This window comes from Chiloscyllium punctatum, chromosome 24 (assembly GCF_047496795.1).
Source record: "Chiloscyllium punctatum isolate Juve2018m chromosome 24, sChiPun1.3, whole genome shotgun sequence".
NCBI lineage: Eukaryota > Metazoa > Chordata > Chondrichthyes > Orectolobiformes > Hemiscylliidae > Chiloscyllium > Chiloscyllium punctatum.
The window spans coordinates 65,426,396-65,453,081 of record NC_092762.1 but is presented as its reverse complement, the minus strand read 5'-3'; the positions used below and the strand labels follow the sequence as shown (position 1 = coordinate 65,453,081).

The 26,686-nt window shown below is 38.8% G+C and overlaps 2 protein-coding genes across 2 annotated transcripts in view; one reads left to right on the top strand and one right to left on the bottom strand.

The window, feature by feature from the left end:
* The window catches only part of fzr1a (fizzy/cell division cycle 20 related 1a), a 39,925-nt gene extending 20,319 nt beyond the window's left edge, over positions 1-19,606 (bottom strand). Inside the window, exons 1-4 of the mRNA XM_072594047.1 lie at positions 19,435-19,606; positions 11,480-11,593; positions 5,698-5,823; positions 1,699-1,762 (exon numbers count right to left, since the gene is read on the bottom strand). Of these exons, the coding sequence (XP_072450148.1) occupies positions 1,699-1,762; positions 5,698-5,823; positions 11,480-11,548 (259 nt within the window). The 5' untranslated portion in view covers positions 11,549-11,593; positions 19,435-19,606. The remainder of the gene's footprint in view (positions 1-1,698; positions 1,763-5,697; positions 5,824-11,479; positions 11,594-19,434) is intronic.
* A 260-nt stretch (positions 19,607-19,866) lies between these two features.
* Positions 19,867-23,609, top strand: LOC140494643 (uncharacterized). Its single transcript, XM_072594048.1, has 2 exons — positions 19,867-20,082; positions 22,342-23,609. The coding sequence occupies exons 1-2, from the start codon at positions 19,921-19,923 to the stop codon at positions 23,455-23,457; spliced, it is 1,278 nt and encodes a 425-aa protein (XP_072450149.1). The 5' UTR covers positions 19,867-19,920; the 3' UTR covers positions 23,458-23,609.
* The last annotated feature ends 3,077 nt before the right edge of the window (positions 23,610-26,686 follow it).

Sequence of the window (26,686 nt, the reverse complement as noted above, 5' to 3'; positions counted from 1 at the left end):
TACATTAAAAAAGTGAATCTTCTGTGGTGTTTCTGCAATTAAATTAAGACAGCACACATCCATCAGATTGCATTAGTGATGCTGTTAAGAATGAAGATCAGAAGCTCCATCTAATGGTAGAAGTTTGCAGGTGAAAGTATGACTAGCCACTGGTCATACATGCACTAACATCCCACAGTCCAAAGCAGTAAGATGGTCTTGTATCCAAAGTCCCACAACCTGCAGAGAGTGTCACCATAGTCCACTTTGCTAGACCAACCAGAATGCAGCAACAGGTTGGTAAATGGCAGATCAATGCAGGAAGGCAACAGAGTTCTGTAACCCATGTTTTGAAGGTTTAGGCTATAGCCATACCTCAAGGGCAAAATTAGTGCATTGAAAGTAAAACAAAATTCAATCAAATAACAAAAGAAATGATTGGTGTTAGGTCTGCAGCTTTTACATTATGCACCTGTGTGCAATTATATACTAATAGCCAGGCTCCTCCGTGCCAAGATTCGGTCATTAAAGATACAAAGCTGTATCCTTGAAGTTCTGCATATCCAATCAGTGATATCTTCATTCTATTTGGGATGATGCAACCACATGGATCAGTCTCACACCTGGTATCTGCCTAGAAGGCTCAGTCAATGGTTTTGAATTGATTAACAACCAAATTTTGGATCTTATTGTAACGATTTCTATCCTGGCATAAATTCATCTTTCATAAAAACTCTAGTAAATGTAAGCTATATAATCCCTCCAGCCAACTTCACCATTCAATAGGATTGAGCTGATCTTTTTCTTCAACTCCTTCTTGCACTATTCCATCTCAAGTTTCAAATAAAATCGTATAATCTGGAATAGATATTGGCCAGGACACCGATGAATGTGCCTGCTCTTCTTCAGATAACCCCACTGGAACTTTTACGACAACTTTAGAGTACAGGCACACTGCAGTTTAATGCTTCTAACGACATTGCTAATAATCCAACCTTTTCAGTTCTACTTTGAAGCATCAGTCCAACTTATGAACCTGACTTAGTGTTCTACTCTACTGTCTTCATTCTTTTCAGGATGAAAAGCCTTTTTATGTTAATCTTAATTTTAAAGCATTACAATTTAATATTTTGCGCTTTTGGCTTTCAGACATTGAATGTTTTCCAAGAGCTGCGCTAGCAGAAATAAAGAAACTTTTAAAACACAAAGATTAGGAGTTATATACATGTGTTCTTTTTTCAAAATAATAAAGGACTGCAATGGACTACTTTATAAGCAGCGTGGTTCTTCAGAACTACCCATCCTGATGCCTGGGTATATGATTTCTTTTGTATTCCCCAATACCTTTGTGAACGTTGAGTGAAGGAGCAATGGCCACAATGTTGTGTCATTCATGCACCTATCTTAATTTGGACTATTCCAGTAGTTGGTCTCTGACTATTTCTCTAAAGTAGAGGGAGAAGGGTAGAGAATAGAGATGAACAAACAAAGCAACACCGGTTAACTCTGACCCCTGTAATTATTTTAAACTACATTACGTGCCCTAATTTTCAACTCAACAGTAAAGCAAATTAGTTCCCACACAATAATCGAATATTGTTTTGCATTTAGATTACTTTCATTTAGTTTGGACATATCTGAAAAACTGCCTCTTCATAAAATTTCAGTCTGCTTGACTTAAATAAGACATTGAGATAGCTAAAACTGTATGTACAGAACCTTTGCCACTGTCAGAGGTTGCATCTTTTGCTTTTCTGTTTTGGCTGGGTGACTTTTCATTCTCCTAGAACAGAGAAAGAATCAAAACGTTTATGTTCAGTTATATGCATTCAATGTTCAATTTATGCAGGTCATTTATGTAGCACCATCTGAGAATTGGTCAATAGATCTATTTATGAATATTTTCAGATAATTCTTTTTTGCCACAGACAAAATGCTCTTAATGCTAGTCCATTTTTCTCAAATGCAGATTATTAGTTTATGGATCTATGAACAAGATAGTTATTACTGTTAAATCATATATGCTGTACTTTTAAAATATTTTTGTATAGGATAGGAGTATTCCTGGTAAGGCCAGCATTTATTGCCCATCAACTGATTAACTGCCATCTACAATGGCATGGAGAGCCAAAGAGACATCCACGTTAAGGCGACATCTGGAATCACTTGTAGACTAGACAAAGTAACAATGACTGATTTCCTTCTCTCAAGATGATTAGTGAACCAGGTTAGCTTTTAATGACAATGGTCACTGTTAAACTAGCTTTTAATTAATCAGGCATGGTGGGACTGGAATCCATTCCTCCAGAACATTAGTCTGGGGCTCTGGATTACTCGTCCAATGACATCATCACAATGCCACTGCATCCTCTAATTTGAAAGAGTATAAAAGACTTGGGAAGATATGCTCATTTTCTTTTGAAAATAGCAACCATTTATTTCAACAGAAATAGAGATTCCCTTTTAAAAGTTCAGTGACAAGATTCAAGCCATATGTTTATTAGGTCAGTTAATTAATAGCTGACACTCCGCTAATGTCCAGGTTGTAGAACAGCTCTGTAAAAGTCTAGAAGTTTCAGCTTCAGACGGAGAAGAAATGACTTAGGAATGCAGCATTCCTCATCCCAAAACCCACAATTCAGGGAATAATACAATAGCTCCTAATAATTATTACTTGTAAATAGGTTGTCATTGTTCCAGAGGATAATAGGCTGCTTGAAAGAGAGAGAAATGAATGACAGTGAGTTTAATCTGATGCTCACTATGCCTGAGGGAAGGTGAAATTGAGAAGGGACCTTCTTGGTAACCTTAGCATGAACAGAAATTGGACTCATGATGGTGGCACATCACATTTAACAAAATAAACTATTACAAGACACTTTACAGAAGTATTAGTATATAAAAGTTGACAATGGATGCAAAGAGAAATTAAAGTCAAATGCTAAGTTAAAAAGGTAGATTTTAAATATTATTCCAAATAAGGAATGATGAAAACAGGTCTGCGAAATTCCAAATCTTTCCACTTTGAAGTCAGCGTCACCATGTTTAAGTGATTAAGGTTGGGGAAGCTCAGGAATCAGAATTGAAAGAATGCTGCTTGATGCAACAAAAATATTTTACTTGATGTGTTTGTTGACAGAATGTTAAACATACAGATCACAGATATAGCATCATTCTTCACTCTAATAGGACAGGATTTACTTGCAATGAGATTTGAGCTATTGAAAACCGGAAACATTTACTACTTAATAACTAGCAGCATGTTGACTAGTCAGATGATGGTTTATTGTTTATTATATAACTACATTAATATATAAACATAGTTTCTAACATATTTTATCAATCACGCTTTGCTACAAAGCTATCTTATGGAGAACACCAGTCAGTTAATGCCCACAGCTTACAAGCATTTTATAAATCATTGTATAAATAATAAACTTTGATTAAGCCAAAGACTACTTCTTTCACAGCAATTATATTTTGAAGCCTCAAAAGAGCAGAATATTATAACGTATGGTATACAAGATGTCTATCCTTAGTAATCTATTGCATTACATAAAATGTCAAATAAAAGTTCCACTAAGAACAAAAAGCTTCTGGAACACAAAAAAACTTGAGATAATGTAGCCCTCTATACAGGTTGTGGCACATTCTTACCTAGACAATCATGCATACAAACTACATTGAACATGGTCTTTTACCTTATTTATAAACATTTAAGGTTCAATACATGACTATGGAAGAAAAATGTTTCTTAGCAGAAGCAAATTTTGACAAAGAATAGTATTATTTAAATGGCTTGGAATTTATTCTGTTGAATGTTTCAGCCACATTTTTCTTAATCTGTCCTAATATTTCCATTTCTGCTCAGTGTTTACTCCAAACCAGTCCAAATAGAGAAGGGTGCTAACCTTTGATTCAGTGACAGCCACTCATTGGCAGATCTGCTGCAACTTTGGTTGAATGCTACTCTTTTTTGGATTAGTGGTGCTGGAAAAACACAGCAGTTCAGACAGCATCCGAGGAGCAGTAAAATCGACGTTTCAGGCAAAAGCCCTTCATCATGCTACTCTTTTGAGGCAAGGGATGAAGGACACAGTATCATCATTGGATTGCTAGAGGTCAGATGAGTCAGATGCAAGAGGACAGGGGTAGCTTGCACTCCTTCATGATGTTGGGTCTTACAACAGGTCACTGTTTTTAAACAAGGAATCCCACCTTTCCTCCACGAAGACCAAAAGCAAATCTGACAGGGATTGCTGGGCATCATTCAGCAACTATGGCAGACCGATGCAAGTCCTGTTAAATCCCTGAGCTATGAATAAATTCCAAGGATCACAGATAATTGGCTTTAATAAATAAACTTAATTGACATCCCTTCTTGCTTCTTACTCTATCTGAAACAATTTTGTTGGTGCTAGGAAACAACCTCAGGTACTACTGACAGAATCTACCTCACCCTGGCAACCAATACAGAGATATCTTTACATTCCATTCACTGCTTGGCAATTCCTAGTTAGTTTACTTCATTCACAAAGCAACTCTGGAAGAGCAAGCAGCACTATGTATCTCAAAAGCTTTTGTAAAAATCCAACACAAGCTATGGTAACCTGATATTCTATTTGAATATGTAGTAAGCTAACAACGAATTAGATTTTTTGATTTACAGTGTTTTGGTGGCACAATAAGGGCAAGTAATAAATGTAAACTTAATGTCAACTGAATATTGGCCCAGATCTTCCAGTCTCCAAATAGTTGGACAGCAGATGGTTATCCATGTTAAATTCCACCAGGCAAATTTTGGCCCATTCACTGAAGTAATTCATTTTCACTTGTAAAGTTGTTAATTCTTCATTGCAACTTACTATCCCACCTATTTTAGTGTCATCTGCAAATATGACTATAATACCTTCTGTCACTGCATCCAAGTTTTGAATATATATTTTAAATAGTTCAGGTCCAAGGAACTCTATGTTTCTCCACTAGTTACATCTTGCCAACCAGAAAAGACTTATCCCAACTCTCTGCTTTCTGACGAAATGTCTGACTCAGAATTAAAGTTGGAGACTTTGGAGTGTTCCGACTTGCTTACTTGGATAATTACCCAGATATTGTCAGACTGATCAGAACAACAAGTTTTAACTTGTTGATAATTAAACAACGGATTCTGGATCTCCATCTCAACCCCATCTCTGACACTCCAACTCAAGCTCACCATCCTACTCACTCAACCATCTCTCACTCTACCCCCATCTCAAATGAACCATCTTACTTGCTTATATACTTTCAACTACACATTGACTCATACATGTTCATTTTAATGAAATGGGAAGTTCTAGGTCATTTGAACTTTACTTCCCAGAATATGGCAATTATAGTCATGTAAGGGGTAGATCAGCATTGTTTCTGTGCAGATCCTCTGCAAGATTTCCTGTATAATGTGTCAGATGTGAAGAATTCTCCAATGGAAGAGTACTCATAAAATTTGGAGGAAAGTGAGTGGGTACTTTTGCTTGTTTGATCAGGGTCAATTAGGGTTTCTAATCCTAATTGGAAGATCTGGGACATTATATGGGCTACGTTGAATGAGGAACAATGGAAGAACATAAATCCACATATTAAAGCAACAATTCGATGCCATTCCAATCTAATTCTGAATGTCCAAATATTTTCTCAGCAACATGCTTGCATTATTGAATGTTTTCAACAATAACATACATTAATTCTGTGAAAGTTTATACTCCAATTTGCAGCTGCTCTTGAAGGGATAAACCGGTCTCCACTTTTACTTGGTGATGACACTGGTGAATTTGAAGGTGTTAATGTTCTTCTAACTTCTGATATCTGAACAAAATCCAGAAATAGAAAATGTTGTTAAATTAGTATTAAAAATAAAAAATCTGAAACAAAATTAGAGTACCCCCCAATTTATTTCACAGGAACTTCAGGACTCTCAGCATTAATTTCTTCTGTTTTAAAGTTGCTGGTGAACATAAAAATTAGATGTAGCAATTTGGCTCCTCAAACTTGCTCCTTCATTCAATATAATCATGGATGATTTGATTCTGGCTTCAATTTCACATTTGTACATGATTGCAATAGCCACTGACTTATAAATGATCATGGATTGAGTCAAAAGAGTCAGCATGGATCTATTGTTATGTAAACATTGTATATAATGAAGGGGTAACAGAGAGGGTTGATGAGGTGAAGGGAATTGATGTACCCAGTATACATGGACTACCAAAAAATGTTTGATACAGTGTCACACAACAGTGCTGTGAGGAATGTTATAGTTTACGAAATAAAAGGGGTAGTAACAAAATTGTTTGAGGGATAGGAAACAGAAGAATGGTTAGTGTTTTTCTTTGGGTGGTAAAGTTCGTAGTGGAGTTTCCCAGGTTCTGTATTAGAATATGTGTTTTTCCCAAAAATATAAATGATTTAGATCTTGACATGCAAGGGACAGTTTCAAAGTTTGTGGCAACATACAACTTGGCAATTGTACAAAGAGCACAAAGAGACAGCATTAAATAAAGGATACCAAACTAAAGTGTACAATAGAGCATAGACAGTGGGTGCATATGTACACAAGGAGAAAGCGAGGACTGCAGATACTAGAGATCAGAGTCGAGAGTGTGGTGCTGGAAAAGCACAGGCCAGGCAGCATCTGAGGAACAGGAGAATCAATGTCTCGGGCATAAGTCCGTGTTTCCAGCCACACACTCATTTATACACAAGTCATTAAAAGGTGACAGAATAGATAAACAAGACTGTTAACAAAAAATGCAAAATTCTAAGCTTCATAAACAGGAATGTATTTTACAGAAGAAGGGAGGCATGATGAACTTATAAAGCACGTTAGACCTCAGCTGTAGTAGTGTGTACAGTCTGGGTGCCCCACTATAGGAAGATTGTAAACGCAATAGAGTGCAGAAGAGGTTTACAAGAACAGTTCCTGGGATGACAATATTCAGTTTTGAGAGAAGACTGGTGAGGTTAGGACTGTTTTACTTGAAGAGGAAGAGGAGGTTAAGAGGAGATTTGATAAAAGTTTTCTAAAAACATGAGGGGTCTGGACAAAGTGGATAGGGAGAAACTATTCCCACTGAAATGGATCGATAACCAAAGGCCACCATTATAAAATGATTTGTGAAAAAAAGGTAGGTTAGCAAAACTTTCTACATAGAAAATAGTTAGAGCATGAACGTAGTGCCTGGAACTGTTGTAGTTTAATAATTAAATAGATCCAACGTGGAGGATTATGGGGGAAATGTTAAAATGATCAGGCAGTTGGCGCAGACATGATCGACTGAATGGTCTCTTTCAGGTCTGTAACAATGCTGTGACTCTGCTTTTTAAATATTTGTGCTGGTTTTTCATAAAGAGCTAACTGTAAGGTTATGTTTTCATGAGAGATTACTACTTACATTAAAAACCAATTAAGCTCTACGCCATTGTTTATTCCTTCTCCTAAGCACCTAGAATGCTAAAGGTCCTTAGCTTTTCACTAGCACCCAGAATGCTAAAGGTCCTCTTTTAAACAGCAAAGAGGGACAGGATAAATAATTTGTAAATATTGCCTGGTTGTTAAATACCACTTTATTACTTAACTCCTCAACGTGCTACATGGAAACTACTGTCATACAATGTTTTATCTCGTCAAGAATATCAAAGGAAGGTCCTATTACAAAGTAAGGTCCTATTGACCACATTGTTAAAGGTAGTCTTAAAAATAGGTCTACATATGTTAAGATAAACTAGGGATTCATTTTTTTTTATAAGTTGCCAGGAAAAAGTGCTTTGTACTCAAAAGATTCAAAACCCAATTTTTCAAATGCTGTTTGATGAGCCTTACCCCATATGTTAGCAAATATCAAACTGATTTTTAACAAAGGAACTTAGTAATAAGATCATCTTATCATAGGATAAATATTTAAGTACGAATGAGAATTATGGAAAATTGTTTACTACTTATTTAAATATATTCAATGGTACTTGGACTTGCAGGGTTTCTCTTCTGTTTTTATAATAGTACAGTGCACCTTTTATATATGACATGGAGTAGCTAACAGGCTGACTTGGAATGTGGTTCACTCCAGAAAAACATTTTGGAAAAGAATTTTGCTAGTGTGATACACCAGCAATCACCCTAGTTACAGTATTTTGGTTTTGTACAGCTCAAGGTATTCGAGTTGAAGTCACAATAGTTACCATTTTTGATTTACATTGGTACAGAGATTAGTGATAAGTGCTCATGTCTGCAGGAACGCAGTACATTGAGATGACTGCATACTTTTTGTCTTAAGAACTGTGGTCAAATTGTTAACCTAACTTCCAAATTATACAGTGAACTTCATTTACTGCACACCTACATGTATTGACTTTTATTGGCTGTAATAGATTGAATTTAATGCAATTTTATGAGAATCCCAGTTGCAACAATTAAATCTATTCCCAATTAATGATCAAAACCTAATTCTAAGTTGGACATCTAAGGTAAAGTCACTGTTCGTGTTCCTTTTTGTTTGCAGCTGTACTACTTCTCATTTTAGAATTCAATAATGCAGTCAGAAGATACTATAACCCAACAACACAGCGCAGAACTCCACATCACCTGCGCCATTTTGGTTACCTATTTTTCACTTTATAAATATACTAAAAGCCATAAGACTGACTCTCTACAATATTTCTCATGAAATATAAGGAACAGTCAAGAGAACTGGTTCACTTTTCAAACTTCTGGAAGAAGGTATTCACCCAGGAGAAGGATATAGACACTAGTGAGATTTGTTTGGAGCATGCTAATAGGCTAGGGTATTTTGAAAGCAAGAAAGAAGTGGCATTGGATCTCTTGGAGAGCATCAGGGTGGATTAGTTCCCAGGTTACTGGGAGAGGCAAGGGAGGAGGAGATTGCTGGGGCCTTGACCAAGAGTATCCTCATTAGCCACTGGAGAGTAGCTGATGTTATTCCTCTGTTCAAGAAGGAAACTAGGATAATCCAGGAAACTAAAGACTGATGAATCGCACATCGGTGGTTGGGAAGCTTCTGGGAGAGAATTCTTAGGGATAGAATTTATGCACATTCAGAAAAGCATGGCCTAATTAGGGATAGTCAGCATGGCTTTGTGCAGGAAAGGTCAAGTCTTACTAACTTGATTGAATTTGTCAAGGAGGTGACGAAGGTGATCGATGAGGTTAGAGCAGAAGATGTGTTTACATGGATTTCAGAAGGCCAGAAGATTAAGACGCATGGGATCCACGGCCACCTGACCGTGTAGATTCAGAATTGACTTGCCATAAAAAGCAGAGGGTAGTGGTGGAAGGGTGTTTTTCAGGTTGGAGGACCATGATTAGTGAGCCATGCAGGATCCGTCCTAGGACCTCTGCTGTTTGTGATATAAAACTTACTTATATGAAAATGTTTTTGGTTGGGTTGTAAGTTTGCAGACAATACAAAGATTCGTAGAATTGAGGATAGTGTAGAAGGTTTTCAAAGGTTATAGCAGGGTATAGACCAGTTGCAGATATGGACAGAGAAATGGCAGATCGAGCTTAATCCAGGTAGGTGTGAGGTGCTGCACTTTGAGATCAAATGTTAAGGAAAAAGTACAGTTAATGGCAGGACTCTGAACAGCATTGATGTACAGAAGGATTTTGGGGTTCAAGTCCATAGCTCCCTGAAAGAGGCCATGCAAGTAGATATGTGGTGAAATGCGGCACATGGCATGCCTGTCTTTCTTGGTTGGGGAATTGACGACAAGAGTCAGGATGCCATGCAGCTTTAGAAGACTGTATTCAGTTCTGGTCACCGTATTACAGGAAAGATGTAGAGGTTTTGAAGGTGCTGAAGAGGTTTACCAGGACACTGCCTGGATTAGAGGGCATGAGATATAAGGAGACGCTACAAAAACTCGGGTTGTTTTCTCTTGAACAACAGAAGCTAAGGAGAGACTTGACAGAAGTCTATAAAATTAGGATATGCGTAGACAGGGTTGACTGCCAGAATCCTTTTGCCCAGAGTTGAAATGTCCAATACTAGGGAGCATGCATTTAAGATGAGAGGGGGAAGTTCAAAGAAGATGTTTTAAGGGCAAATTTTATGACACAGATCGAGGTAGGAGTCTGGAACACAATGCCAGGGTGGTGGTTGAGGCAGATATAATAAGGACACTTAAGGGACTTTTAGATATCATATGAATATAAAAGAAATGGAGGGATATGGAACAAGGGTAGGTATAATGGAATAGTTTAATTTGGCATCATGTTTGACACCACATTGTGGGCTGAAGGCCCCATTCCCTGCTGCACTGTTTGATATTCTATGTTCTAAGTAGGCACAGTGGTTAGCACTGCTGCCTCACAGTGCAGGAGACCCGGGTTCAATTCCTGCCTTGGGCAACTGTCTGTGTGGAGTTTGCACATTCTCACTGTGTCTGCGTGGGTTTCCTCTCACAGTCCAAAGGTGTGCAGGTTAGGTGAATTGGCCATGCTAAATTGCTCGTAGTGTTAGGTGTAGGGGTCTGCATGGGTTGCTCTTCGGAGGGTCGGTATGGACTTGTTGGGTTGAAGGGCCTGCTTCCACGCTAAGTAATCTAATCTAGACAAACTGTCATTTATTTCCTAGTCACTTGGTCTTGAGAATTTGAACTCTTGCATCTTGCTTTACCGGCGATAAGTATTAAAGCCATTATAGATTAATGCCAAAAATGGATTGACTTATTTTTGTTCATATTATGCAGATGGGCATAAAGCAGTCTCTGTACTTTTCAAGAAAATAGTTTATCATTTATAAGCATCATTTACAGATAAGGCCAGCCTCACTTTAAACAAACGTATCTATAAAGTTGTTTGGGACAATACCATGTGGGTTTCACAGTGACATCAAACCAGTCAATTCAGATTGATAAGAAGATCTCTTATATAATATTGACCATTAATTCAATACTGTTGTCAGGAGTTTATTAAGTGCAATAAAAGACGTGTAAAATTATTACACTATATTTATCAAAAACAATCAGTAATATAATTGTAAATGTCATCATCCAAAATATGGGTTATATTTGGATTCAGTACTTGTATTGGAGCCAAATATGGAAGGAAGGAGTGATACTACGGGTGTGGGAAGCAGTGCGCATAGGTAAGGATGATGCCAACAATTTGCAATTCCTTGCTAAGCTTGATATGTTACTGTGAATGTACGTCAATGTGAGAGATTGAGGACTGAGAGCCCAGACATATGTGCATTTGCTGAGGTACAGGACAGCCAGAGTTCTCTTAACATTTTTCTGATGGAATTTTAGCATACCCAGTGAGAGGGGCAGTGATGAAGCTGAAAAATGTGTTGCTGGAAAAGCGCAGCAGGTCAGGCAGCATCCAAGGAGCAGGAGAATCAACGTTTCAGGCATAAGCCCTTCTTCAAGAGAGAGGCAGTGAGGCAAGAAAACAATAGTGAATCAAAGCACAATATGAAACCCAACAAGAAAAAGAAATACTCACACAAGGGACTTTGTTTTCATTCTGAACATTAATTTGTCGTAGAAGTCGTCGTTCATAATCCTGATCCATGGTAAGAGGAGTTGAATGTGATTAAGGCTTAAACAGGAGTCAGCACTGAAATCAGGCAAGAATCAACAATCAGTAAATGAAATCTACAATACTGTGCAATTTTTACACTAGTAGTCAGCGTGATAAATATACAAGACAGCAATTCACTGATTGTAATTCAAATAAATTTTGTTTGAATCAGAACTTTGACACACTAACTTTTTGGAAGTGTCAGCACAAAATGAGTGAGACTGCGTATTTTTTATTATCGCAGTGAGAAAGGAAGAGAGATCAGATAACATAACCAAAAGTCACTCTCCAAGGTCCATACTGGATTAAAAATGCTCCCAATGAAACTTGTCTTTGCTTTTTTTTTGGTGTTTTTGAAGAAAGACGTTATGATGCACTATCAAGCTGACCACTTATAACCACTGGCTTGCACTCGTAACATAACTTCGACGTGGAAAGCATTCAAAGGCATAGCGCAGGGGAGTGGTGGAAATCTAAATAGGAATTTAGAGAGAAACAAATATTGTGCTATGGAGAAGAGATTTGGGCACAACAATTGGTACAAGGAATCTATACCATTGCCCACTCAATGCCAGGAAAGGTTGGTATTGAGAAACCTTTTTCAAAAAACTGGGATTAAAGCACCTTGCAGGGATATTGGCTAGAGCTTAAAGCTTGATTTTCCATAAAGGTGTAAAATAAACTGTTAGCATTATTGGCATCACTAATTACGGTCACAGAGTGAGATATGGCAGCAAAAGAAAAATAATAATATTCAGACAAACCATTGTTCATAATTTGTTATTTTGTACTTCACAACAAAATTCCTGAATTTATCAGAAGAGCATTCAATGTACTTGTTAAGTGCAAAAGATAAAGCTGTACATTATGGTAGAACCCAGTTATTTTCAATTCACATATGAATCCAAGATTGAATACCAGAAGAATCTTCTTCATTGCTGCATTCCAGGCCACACACCAACCTAGCCTAAATAATTCAGTACAATACCAAGGAATTGTTGGACTTTCCAGTATTCTAATGAGATGTTAAATCTGAATGTTAAACTTTCTTCTGTTCAAGAGATCCCAGCACTGCGTAATTTAAGACCTACAGAGTTCTTCTGATATCCTAACTAAAATATATCCTTAATGCAGTAAGTTCAAGAAAAATTCAATGAAATGGTCTTTTTTTTTTGCAATTGTATCTACTTCATTAAAAGTGACAGTATTTTAAACAATAAATTTGATGGTTTTTGATGCTTTGGGAAACATGATGCTAAAAATTAGATCCTCTATATTGGAATCTTGTACAATTAAAATCAGTACCAATAAGTTTTAAAATCCAAAACTGCAGGCCTAGCCTGACCATGCTCCAGTCATTCTAAAACGCAAGAATGAACCATAAAATCTTCAAACACTGAACTCACCTCCCTATACCCTATAGTGAAAGCTCCTTTTCAACGTCTAACCTTTCTGCTCCATTCTGCTCTTCCAATTACTGCTTAACCATGTCTTTCATTGAAGACCATCACTTAACCTGCTTGAACTATCTTACCTTTCCTTCTGCTTTTGAAAGGCCAATTAAAGCACACTTCTGATTTATAATAACAAGCATTTTTAAATGTTTGAATTCCACAAAAGGCAATATATTATTTGATGAATTCAAATGGAATTCAAGGTTTGTCTCATTTGTGAGAAGACTATTCAACATGCAATGCAATAACAAACATCTATTCTGCAATGTAGTTGTTTCTCTGGAATAAATCCCCCACTATTCCTGTGCACAAATTATTTGAGAAAAAATATTTCTATTCCTAAAAATAACATACAACATTTTGTTCATACATTCCATAATGTGGATATTAGTGATACTGACGGAAAGCTGCATTAAACTCAGATAAAACATATAACAAGGAACAACTGGAAGGTAACAAATGAACTAGAACAGCAAATGTAATTCATAACTCCAGAAAAATAATTTCATTTTGAACTAACTGATAAAGCGGTTTCTATTTGATATTATATAATACAGCGTTTGAGTATCAAGCTTAAGCTTTTGGAAACATGAAGTGTCTCAACTAAAGATACATTACATGCTAATACACAACTGTGATATTGCTATTACAACTTGTAGAGCAACAACACTAACTGAAATTTGAGCTGCTTTGAAAGTTACTAAAGGTAATGCATCTGTATTACTGTTTAATCCACTCAGGGATGCAGTGTGTTTGTCTCCTACAGGGACAATAAGAAGTTGGTGGTAATTGATTGTTGATTAATCATAGCAATCTGTTATGATTCTAACATATAACCATTACAATAGAAGACAAATTAAATGGCCTTAGCAATTTCTATTTTCCTGCTTCATTGGAGTATAACAAGTGTAAAATGTTGATATTCTTAAAGATAGCTATTGGATAAAACAAGCTTGAGTTCTGAATTTACAAAACAAACTATGTCCTTTTAAATGGGAAATACATTAGGAGAGACCCTCTGAGTTGCATAACATTTAAGTGTTATTGAAAAATAGATGATATCAACCCGAACAAAGGAAAAGTTAGAATTAGGCATAGTTACACTGAATTGTTGGGAAGGCAATGGTACTATCATTGGACTATAAAGCTACAAACGCAAGCAATGACCCAGGTTCAAATGCCACCATTGCATGGAATTTGAATTCAATGAAAATCTGGAATGAAGAGCCTAATGATGATCATGAAATCATAGCTGATTGTGAGAAAAACCCATCTCATTCACTGATGACCTCCAGGGAAAACAAAAAAAATCTGCCTTTGTGACCGAAATGTAACTTCAAACCCATAATGTGGTTAACTCTTAACTGACCCTAGGCAATAAATGCTGGCCGAGCCAGTGACAGCCCATCCTGTAAATGAATAGGTGGTGTGCTTCACAGCAATGCAGTCCATGACAATCTTACTTCACCTTGTCCAAATTAGAAAAGTGCCTGCCTTTGAAAGGGCATTAATTTCAAATTTATCTGTAGAAGCAGTATATCTCAGATGAAGTTATTAATCTATCGAACAAGCTGCCTAGCATCACTTGGAAGACATTAGTATTATTTCATTACAAACAAATTAGGTAGGTTTACTTCAGTAAACAACTTTTTGGGATACAATGTGCACAAATTGTTTGAGATATAACATGTGACAAGTGTAGTCTATGGTTCTGAAATTACTGAGGTTTTTCCTCACAATTTGCAAACCAAGAGATTGATTATCAAAATTAATCAATTACTTAATCATAACACCATACAATTGCCCGGGTGATAGGAGTCAATCTGTATGAAAATGATCCTCCATCTCTAGCAATTCTTTTGTTTAAAAGTGATGGGCCAATGGTTGCAGCAATCGGTTGCTATGAGAGCAATCCACACTCTAAGGCACACTTTAGGCCTTCTACTTTCATCAACCTTTTTGATCATCATGTGGCTTGATGTCATATTTAGTTTCATAATTTTCTGCGAAGCACTCTTGGATGTTAACTTAAAGGCATGATATTTTAAAAAGTTCCTGTTGTTGTTACTAATTATTAAAATGCACTGGCTCTTTCCAAAGCACCTCTGATGGCAATACTACTTTCTCAAAATGATTGACTAGATTTTAAAATCAGGTTCCTACTGGTACAGAATATAATCATAAGAGATCTACAGCACATAAAAAGATCCGACAGCTCAGAGTCCACGCTGGTCACAAACAACCACCTAACTATCGATTCCCATTCTTCCAGCACTTAGCCCATAGTCATGTATACCTTGGCATCACAATTGCACGTTAAAATACTTAAATGTTTTGAGGATTTCTGTCTCCACCATCCTTAGAGGCAGTGAGTTTCAGATTCCCACCATCCTCCTCACATTCCCAGCCATGATCCTTTCATCAAGCAGAAACTTTTTTTCCTATCTATACTGTCTGAGCCCCTTCATAACTTTATACAATTCAATCATTTCCTTAGAAGGGACAACAACCCTAGTCTGTCCATAACAAAAACACTCAGCCCAGGATACATCCTAATAACTTTCCTAATAATGCAAGCTGAACAGCGCTACCATATATTTCCTTTAATATGTATTCCAAAATTGCATACAATAATCTAGCTGTGTCCTTAACAATGCTTTATACAGTGCCAGCATACTTTCCCTGCTCTTAAACTGTATGCCTCAACTAACAAAGACAAGTATCCCACTGGCCGCCTTGACCACTTTATCTGCCAGCCCTGATGCTTTAATGGACTGGAGTACAGAAGAACCTTGATTATCCGCATTTGGGACTACCTGAATAAGATTGCAAGACCCTGATGCTTGGCTAAACTGTGTTATCCAGCATTGAATTATCCAAACAAAATACTCCCCACCCATGATGTTCGGATAATTGAGGTTCCTCTGCACGTGCACACAAAAGGTCTCTCTGATCCTCAGTGCTTGCAGTTCATTCTGAATTCTCTGGTCTTGCTGGCCCTGCCCAAAATGCATCATGTCTCATTTACCTGCTTGGAATTCCATTTGCTACTGATCAGCCCATCTGACCAGCCTGTCTATGTTCTCCTGTAAACAGAGGCTGTTCTAGGTATTTACCACCCCACCAATTTTGGTATCATCTGCAAACTTACTGATCAATCATCTTGCATTCAAATCTAAAATTATTTATTTATGTAAACCACAGACAAAAGGGCCCCAATACTGACATATGTAGGACCCCACACGACACAGATCCTGTCAGTAAAACACTCCTGAATCATTAGCGTTTCCTGCCACTCAGCCAACTGTGGATCCAATTCACCAGATTTTCATCGATCCCATGGGCTCTTACCTTTGCTATGAGTCTCCCATGTGGGATCTTTATCAAAAGCCTGGCTGAGGTCCAAGTAGACTACATCAAAAGCATTGTCCTCATCTTCATGGTCACCTCTTCAAAGATGTCAATTAGGTTGTTAAGACATGACATTCTCTGAACAAAATAATGCTGATTAGATTAGATTACTTACAGTGTGGAAACAGGCCCTTCAGCCCAACAAGTCCACACCGATCCACTGACGCGCAACACACCCAAACCCATTCCTCTACATTTACCCCTTCACCTAACACTACGGGCAATTTAGCATGGCCAATTCACCTCACCTACACATTTTTGGATTGTGGGGGGAAACTGGAGCAACCGGAGGAAACCCACGCAGAATGTGCAAACTCCACACAGAGAGTCACCTGAGGCAGGAATTGAACCCGGGTCTCTGGCGCTGTGAGGCAAATCCCTTGTTCACCAAATCAAGATTAATTTTAACCCTTAGAATTGCTTCCAAGGGTTACCCCACCAACAAGGTTAAACTATCTAGCTTGTGGTTTTCAGGTTTATCCGCTCCTTCTTTCTTGAATAATGATATCACACCATCCTCAAGTCTTCTAGCACCTCCTGTGGGCAACAGGAATTGAAACTTTTTGAACATCTTAATATTTCCTCCCTTTCAGGTCGTAAATGTGCTCGCAGAGCCTGAAAATTTGTTCTCAGACATTTCGACACCAAGCTAGTAACATCATCAGTGAGCCTCCGTTGAAGCACTGGTATACTGTCCCATTTTCTATTTATGTGTCTTGGTCTGTTGTGGTCGATGGTCACTTCCATTCTTTTTCTGAGAGGTTGGCAAATTGGGTCCAAATTGATGTGTTCGTTGGTGGTGTTCCAGTTTGAATGCCAGTCCTCTAGGTGATCCCATGCATGTCTCTGGATGTGTTATACCTTCTTGTAAACATCTTGCAGATGATGACCAGACTACTCCAGCCCTTTGGCTTTGTGGTAGCCGCCAAACCTTCCAACACACAATCAACTCTTGATGGATCTAAAGTACTAACAGGGTAAAAACAATGACTGCAGATGCTGGAAACCAGATTCTGGATTAGTGGTGCTGGAAGAGCACAGCAGTTCAGGCAGCATCCGAGGAGCAATAAAATCGACCTCATGTACTAACAACCAACAGAACAAACGTCATATACAAAATATCCTGCAAGGACTGCAACAAACATTACACTGGATAGACTGGCAGGAAACTAGCCACCAGGAAGCACTAACACCAACTAGCTACCAAAAGACATGACCAACTATCACTAGCATCCTTACACACAGACAAAGAGGGACACCAGTTTGTCTGGGACAATACATCCATCCTGGGACAGGCTAAACAAAGACACACATGGGAATTCTGAGAGCCCTGGCATTCAAGCCAGAAGTCCATCAACAAACACATCTACTTGGACCCCATTTACCAAACTCTCAGAACCTCTCACAACCTGAACCATAACCTGAGCTACAAATCTTCACAAAAATCAATTTTCTCCTTTTCTTCGCTCAACAACCTGTAATTTCATCTGGGCCTGGATATTTGTCAAATTTATAAGGCTGCCAGACCACTCAGATCTTGCTGTGTCTCGATGTTAATTTGTTTAATTGTATCACAGATTTTCTCCTTCATTTCTATACTCATGTCGGCCCTCTCACTAGTCAACATCGACACAAACCATTCACTTACAATTCTACAAATATCCTCTGCTCCCAAGCACAAATTACCACAATGGTCTATAATGCACCCTATTTTTCCCCTTGTTACCCTTAAGGTACCTGCAAAAGAATTTAAGATTTACTTGGCAGTAGGTTTGCTCACTGAGCTTGAAGGTTTGTTTTCAGACACTTCGTCACCATACTAGGTAACATCATCAGTGAGAACCTCCGGTGAAGCACTGATGATATGTCCCACCTCTCTATGTACAGGTCTTGGTTTCTTAAGGTGAGTGCTGTAATTTCAGGTTCGTTTTTTTTCAAGGGAAGGTAGATAGGACCTAAATCAATGTGTCTATTGATGGAGTGCTGATTAGAATACCATGCCTCTAAGAATTCTCATGCATGAGAGAGAGAGGGGCAGGGAGATGGAACATAGCATCAGAAATCCTCACCTATTATGGTGACAAAACATCTGAAAACAAACCTTCGAACTCAGCGAGCAAACTTACAGACTTATCATCAACCGGAGTTACAAATCTTCTGAAAAATCATATACTTGACAGTATCCTTTCATGTCCACTTTTAGCTGTAATCTCCTTTTTATGTTCCATCTTGCTACTTCTATACTCCTCTAGGCCTTGTGCCATTTGAGCCCTTGATACCTGTCCCAACCCTCCCTTTTTCTCTTAACCCAATGCTATATATCCCTCAATATCTAGTGTCTGGCTTTCACCACCTGCAGTTTGCCTACTGCATGACGACTGACACAGTATTAACTTTCATTCATCGGTTCCAACATCTGCAGTTTAATTTTTCATCTTTAAAATAAGGCCTCATCTGCATATTAAGAAAGCAACACTACTAATGGCAGCACATTCCCTTGCCAATGATGATATCTTAATGCCACATAACTAAGTTCACTGATCAGTAGTCCCAATACTGGCGATGGGAAATCGAAAGGCACAAGCTGATTGTTGCATGTGTGTATAACAGTGGCACTGTAAGATTAGTTACTTTCATGCGGATGTGAAAAATGGTTGGGTCATCTTAAACATATGAATGAATCCAAGTTACGTCTGACATGTTTGAAAGAATTTAAAACATGAGAGACAGCGAGCACACAGAAGCATCGGCCAAGACACCAAAGCATAACACACCCTCATGTTTGCAGCGAAGCTACACTATTCTTCATCAAGGACAACCCCAAATCCAGCAAGAAGTGCCTTGCACAAGAGCTTAAAGAAAAAAAGGACTGAGATCAGCAGGATCTAGAAGAAACAAAGCCTCGAGCACTGACCATGAAGAAATGTGGCCATCGGGCACCTTCACGGAAAGGCAGCAACCGGCGTATTCCCCTCCACGCCCACAGTAACCCTCACTCCCCCTCTACCATACCTGCAATGGACGGTGGGAGAGGGCAACCTCCACAAAACGGCACGATGAAAACTCGCAGTCACATAACCATCCGTGTCACTGACTCCCGGTTGAAACATTCACCTCTCAGATCCCCCCCCCGCAGTCCCGACCGTGCACCCCTCTGCAGCCCGGACAATATGGCGACCGCACTTCCGGCGCCGGGCGACCGTTACCATTGTGACGTCACACGAATTCAAACCTCCACAGGAAGTGCGCTGTTGCCACGGCGACGCGGCGAGTCTCCATGGTTACGCGATCACAATAAACGATATTGGCAAAATAATATAACCAGCGCGCGGGTCCCGCGGCCCATATTTCTATATCCAGCTGTAATGAAGGGAATGTGGTTCCGATCCGGACTGGCCGAGGTGGGAGCGGGCTTTTCGTGTCCAGGTCCCGGGGCTAGCAGGAGGGGAGGGGGGGAGACATTCGGACGTGAACACTTCCCAGGTCAGTCAGTGAAACATGGCGGAGGAGACGGTGGTGCCCATGATGTTTTTATTCCTCTTTCTGTTAATGAAACGCCGCGCTGAGTTTGAGGGTGCGAGCATCGAGAGGAGGAACGACGCACAGAGGAGGCTGAGGCTGAGGCAGTATTTCCAACAGCGGCAGAGGAAGATGATTTTGGTACGGGGGAGGTTTGAAGTGGGGGGTGGGGTGGGTTGGGGGGAGGTGGTGGGATTGAAAACAACGACACAAAGGGCAACAGGGAAAAAGAACTTGGACTGGCGACCGCGCGTTTAATCCCAACGTTTAGAGCTTTTGTCCAGAGGACTCGAAAAATAAACAGAAGAGGAGCTATTTAAAGCGGCGATGTTTGTCCACACTCACTATCTTAACTCGTCCACAACTTGAATCCCGACAGGAGTTTGTAATCTCACTCAGACCTGCAATATCCGAACAAATGGTGTAAAGTGAATTTGGCGGGCAGATGAATTTTGCACTTTTGGATTCCGTTACTTAAGAGAGGAGAATCTCAACTGAAATTATTGATGAGATTAAAATAGTGTAAGGTATGAAACACATTTAGCCCTACTTTTGACATTCCGCAATACCCAATAAAATTGAGATTTAATCGTTGATTCCAGATCAGGAGGTATTTTTTTTGTTAAGACGGCGAGCTGTTTGGAGAACGTTAAGAGTACCTCTTCAGAAAGATATCATGGTAGCTTTTGAATAGGAATTCGATAATCATTCGAAATACAAACAGAAAATATGTGGGGTGAACAGAGGAGTGGGATTAGGGCTTCTTGAGCTGTAAAATTGCAGCATTCTTTCTCAAATGTCCATTTCTTGTTTGCGTTTATTCAGAAACTGCATGGACGGTGGCGAAAGAGTAGTTATATAAACCAACTAGCTATTCTCAATTACGATAGGATTTAAATTCATTCATTGCATGCTGACTGTAAGGGTCTTATTAAAATAATGCTTGTTTACTTGGGATGCTCTAAACTTCGGTTACTTTTGTTCCGTAAACTTGTTAAAACGTAGAGAATTTAGTGTTGCAGTTGGCTTTGATCTGATAACTAATTCTGACTTGTGAGTGCACTAATTTCCCTTCATCAGTGCAGACGTTCAGATGTAAAACCTAATCTGAATTTTAGCATTTATGGAAAGGAACTGAAAAGGAGTCTATTTTGCCAGACACAAAAATGTGATTTGAAACATGTCAAGTCATGAAGATGTACAGCACGGAAACAGACCCTTGGGTCCAACTCTTCCCTGCCAAGCAGCTATCCTAAATTACTCTAGTTCCATTTGCTAGCACTTGGCCATGTTCCTCCAAACCCTTTCTATTCATATACCCATTCAGCTGCCTTTTAAATGTTGTGATTTTCCCAGTATCCACAACTTCCTCTGGCAGCTCATACCTTTCACGCACCAGCTTCTACGTGAAAAAGTTGTCTCAGGTCCCTTTTAAATCTTTCCCCTCTCATCCTAAACCTATGCCCTCTAGTTCTGGACTTTCGCACCTTGAGGAAAATACCTTGTCTATTTAGCTTACCCCACGCCCCTCATGATTTTATAAACCTTTATAAGGTCACCCCTCAGCCTAAAAAAACAACTAATAGTTAAATTTTTTTTTGGATTGGAAAGTAATTGTGAATTTTGAAATAGTTAAACCCTAATATTTGTACCCTAAGCAAAATTTCAAAGGCCTATTTTGTATTTTTCCTTTAATCGTATTTGTGTTTTGATTGAGACACTTGAGATGGCGCCTGTGCCCGTATGAAATGACCATCCATACCTGATTGTAAATGTCTGAATGGAAGTTAATTAAATAGAATTCAGGTTAATTCTGTCAAAATTTGAGAAAAAACAAATTTACATTCAATTGCAAGCTTAAGACCTTACTGAAATTTATATACTTTGTGAGACACTGTTATGCTTCCTAAAGTGGTAAAATCTTATCATACTCCAATAGCCTCTTTCTTTCATTCCAACACACTTTGCTGTAATCAATACTTCTTTAAAAAACCCTACAAAATGTGGGTTCATCCATTCTGTGAATACACTCCTTGCTATGTAGTTTTATTATATGTTCTGGTGCATACAAGTTGTTTTAAATTAGCTTTGCTTGTTTCCCCTAGGTATAATAATTTAAAACCTCATTTCTAGTGACTTAAATAGGAAGTTAGTAAGATATTCATCCAAAAGAAATTTTTGGCAACAGTTGTGTTATCATTCCTGAAGTGTGTGTTTCTTTGTAAATGTCTGTCATGTTCGTACATATTACGATACCATCATATACCAGCAACCAGATGTTGGCTATAACAATGTATTTCCTTTATACTATAACTTTTAAATTAAGATATCTCAAGTTCAGCAGTTTCACTGGATAATTAAGCAGTGCAATTGTAATAATACTTTCTTTGATGTTTGCAGATGGTGATGGCACGCGGAGGTTGTAGGTGTAACTGTCGTACAAGAATCTGGTGTAAGCCAAGAACTTCAGACTGGTGGGAACGTGTGGTTATGAAGGACTTTCAGCCAAATGATTGGCTGGAAAATTTCAGAATGTCTAAGGAAACATTTTTTCATATTTGTAATAAGCTGAAACCCATGGTTTCTCGACGAAACACTCACCTTCGTCCTGCACTCCCCTTGGAAAAGAGAGTTGCAGTAGCATTTTGGCGACTTGCTACTAATGTAGAATATAGAATTATTAGTCATTTGTTTGGGATAGGTCGATCAACTGTCTGTAAATGCGTAAGAGAGGTTTGTCATGCTATTGTGTCTCTCTTAAAGCCTCTGTATCTCAAAATGCCCGCTAATCAAGAATATGAAACAATAGCTCAGATGTTTGGTCGAAAATGGGACTTTCCCCAATGTGTAGGTGCCATTGATAGTTGCCATATACCTATCATTGCCCCTCCACAGTATCACAAAGATTACCTAAACAAACAGGGGTGGCATTCAGTTGTGTTACAAGGTGTAGTTGATGACAGTGGGAAATTCTGGGATGTATGTACTGGATTTTCTGGGAGTTCTCTTGATACAAAAAATCTGAGGAATTCTGCTCTATGGAGAATGGCTACTGAAGGAAGGCTGTTCCCTGACTGCTCAAGAGATATTCTGAGAACGCCAGTGAAATACCTACTGATAGGCAGTTCTTCATATCCACTACAGGAGTGGCTCCTGAAGCCGTATTCTGAAACAGCAAAACTAACACAGCATCAACTTGTGTTTAACTACAGGTTAAGCCAAGCTCACACTGTGATAGACGAAGCATTTGGACGACTCAGAGCTCGTTGGCAATGTCTTCTCAAGAGGAATGACTGTAGCCTTGAACTTATTCCAACAATGATCACTGCCTGTTGCATTCTTCATAATATCTGTGAAAAGCATAATGATAGTTTTAATAATGACTGGAGGGGTGTTCTTGGGCAGGAGGAATTTCCTCAGCCAAAGCAAGTAATGTCAGATAATACAGTTGATAGGCAAGCCGAAGAAATTCGTCAGGTATTGTCTACATACTTTATAAGTCAAGGGGAGAGCTAAATGTTAGCTTGAGGTTGTCACAGTAGCAATTATGTAAATAATGTAAGATATATTTTAAATATGATTTTCATCATTGGTTAGGAATGTCTTGGTATTGTATACTGATATGCTGTAGCAATAAACCTGTAATGCTATTTCCTTTTTTATTGTAATCATGGTAAAATCAATTGTGATTTTTATAGTACTACTGTCAGCCTTCAGTAAGTTGGTTAAATGTAGAGCTGCTGAAGTCTGAATAGCTGTTGAGGTCTTGAAGAATATATTTTGTTTGTGTACTTGGTTCAAGGGTTTTCAGTCAAGCTCCGTTTAGCAAATATTTTCTGATACTTTAAACCAGTTTGTACAATTATTTGCAAAAGCCTTTAAACAGAAACTTAAAAATCAAAAGATAATGATCAACTTTTGTGCGGATAAAGTGAAAAATCAAAAATGCATAAGTAAATACCAAAGAAAAATATACTTAGCACAAAGGTTAGTTTAATACTTCAGATTAAAATCTTTAAAAGCCATCATTAAAGTACAGCAAAAAACCATATTAGAAAGACAAGACAGAAAAATTTGCAGAAAAGAATGAAAGACAAAAGTTTTCAGGAAGTAGTTTGTTGAAAGTAATCATCAAATTCCCAACTGTAACAAATATTTTTAATTTAAAAAGTATTTGCCAAGTTTGTGTATACTCATCTAATTACATGTGGATGATTTACCCTGACAGCATGTACTGAATTTAACAAGTAAGAGGTTAGTTTTATTGTGCAAAAATGCACCCAGGTAAAAATGTAAAAATATGTCCTGAATCTCATGACTTGCAAGAAAACGTATACACGTCAACCAAACATACAAAATAGAAAATACAGAACAAACGAGATTAAATTGGCTAAGTTAAAGATCAATAAGAATAAAATCGTAAGAATTCACTGGTTCTAAATGGCTATCTGCTCTGGCTGTAGCTGTCCAATGACTTTATTTCATGGCCAGCAGTTTCAGGTTGTGCATGATGTCTTTTTCTGAAAGTGCTGCTGGGGAAGGTGAAGTCTTCTTTTGAAAGTTCTCTGTCTGCTTGCAGGAAGACGGATGCAATCACACTCTGTAGATGGGGTTCAATGATTAAATGGAAGGTTCTAGCAGATGATGTGATGTCTGTCCAACTCCCAAATTCAGCAACCACAAAAAAGTTGTAATGTGACCTCTATCCGCATTTTATTTTTAGACATTCTAGTATACTGCCAAGATAATGTTTTTTGTCATTAGGGTGGCATGGTGACTCAGTGGTTAGCACTGCTGCCTCACAGCACCAAGGACCTGGGTTTGATTCGAGCCTCTGGCGACTGTGTGGAGTTTGCACATTGTCACCATGTTTACTCTGGGTGCTCTGGTTTCCTCCCATAATCCAAAGGTGTGCATGTTAGGTGAATTACCTGTGCTAAATTGCCCATAGCTTTGGGGATATGCAGGTTAAGTGCATTTGTCAGGGTAAATTTAGAGTAATAGGATAGGGGAATGGGTCTGGGTGGGTTACTCTTTGGGGGTTCGGTGTGGACTTGTTGGGCCAAATGGCCTGTTTCCACACTTCAGGGATTCTATGAAAAGAATTTCAGATGCTTGCCCCATGCTTTATTAACAGCAAGGCAATAAAGGCTCAGGTCTTCTGATTGCTGTGATGATGTTCAGTGTACATTGACATATCAAATATGGGATCTTGCAAAAGTGTGGGAGTACCATCTACTTGGGAATTTTGCAGGAAGCTTCAACTTCAAAATAAATAATTAATCTTTGAGAAATGTGAAAGACTCTGGCCCAAATTTTGACACTGCCCTTTTTCACTTACCATGTCCTAGAGTCCCAGGTTTCTGACTTGAATGTCTAGTTCTTGATAAACATGGTGCATACCATGGGAGCTTTCTGTGCCAGCACAGGATCATCTTTGGAAGACAAATCATACCCCCTTTTTACTGCAGTTACTGCCATACTTGAATGTGAAAGGTTCAAAGCCTATTTAAGAAGGTATGGAGAGAAGGTAAAAAAATGTGGTGCTGGAAAAACACAGCAGGCCAGGCAGCATCCGAGGAGCAGAGAATCGACGTTTCGGGCATAAGCCCTTCTTCAGGAATGCGGCTGGTGTGCCAAGTGGGCTGAGATAAAAGGTTGGAGGGGGTGAGGGGCGCTGGGAATACGATAGGTGGAAGGAGGTGAGGGTGATAGGCTGGAGAGAGGGTGGGGGCGGAGTGGTTGGGAAGAAGATTGTAGGTCAAGAGGGCGGTGCTGAATCCAGGGGTTGGGACTAAGTTAAGGTGGGGGGGAGGAAATGAAGCTGGAGAAATCTGCATTCATCCCGTGTGGTTGGAGGATTCCTAGGCGGAAGATGAGGCGCTCTTCCTCCAGGCGTCGTGTGGCCAGGGTCTGGCGATGAAGGAGGCCAAGGACCTGCATGTCTTTGGTGGAGCAGGAGGGGGAGTTAAAGTGTTCAGCCAAAGGGCAGTTGGGTTGGTTGGTCCAAATTCCCTCTGCCCTACTTTTTATCTCAGCCCGCTTGGCACACCAGCCTCATTCCTGAAGAAGGGCTTATGCCCGAAACGTCAATTCTCCTGCTCCTCGGATGCTGCCTGGCCTGCTGTGTTTTTCCAGCACCACATTTTTCAACTCTGGTCTCCAGCACTTTCTCCACGGAGAGAAGGTAAGTACTGTATATACTTGAGTAAAAGTTGATCTCATGTAAAAGTTGATCCCCTATTTTTGGCCAGAAAATCTGGAATTTTCCATATATCTTGTGTAAAAGTTGACCCTAGGTCTTCACAGATAACAGATCAACATTTGTAAAACAAGGTATTATCCTATACATAAATGTTACGAAGAGGAAATGAATTTTTTTCTCCTGCTATTATGTGTTTTGATGCATGATTCACACCAGATTCACGTGTGAATGTTTAAGACGCATCAGGTCAGAGTCAGGTGACAACCTCCCTTTGCGTGCAGCTCAGCTGAACTTAGTTCCTCTGTAGCATTTATGAAATACAGTCATATTACTGAAATTCGTTTTTTTATTTATTCATTTAGAAATCAGTTGGTTTAATTATATGGTATTTTGAACTGTAGCATGAATTTCAGCCCCTCAAAAGCAGTATCCATGTAATAGTCAACCACATAGATTTTAAACTTAAAAATTATTCTAAAAAATTAAACTATTACACGAATATATGTGGTATGTAAAAGGTTAGGATTAGTTAACTGGTTT

Excerpts from the sequence above, each read along its gene's own strand:
- LOC140494643 (XM_072594048.1), top strand. The coding sequence starts at position 19,921 with ATGGCGGAGGAGACGGTGGTGCCCATGATGTTTTTATTCCTCTTTCTG. Across the intron at positions 20,083-22,341 it reads GGCAGAGGAAGATGATTTTG|ATGGTGATGGCACGCGGAGG; the intron begins GTACGGGGGAGG and ends TGATGTTTGCAG.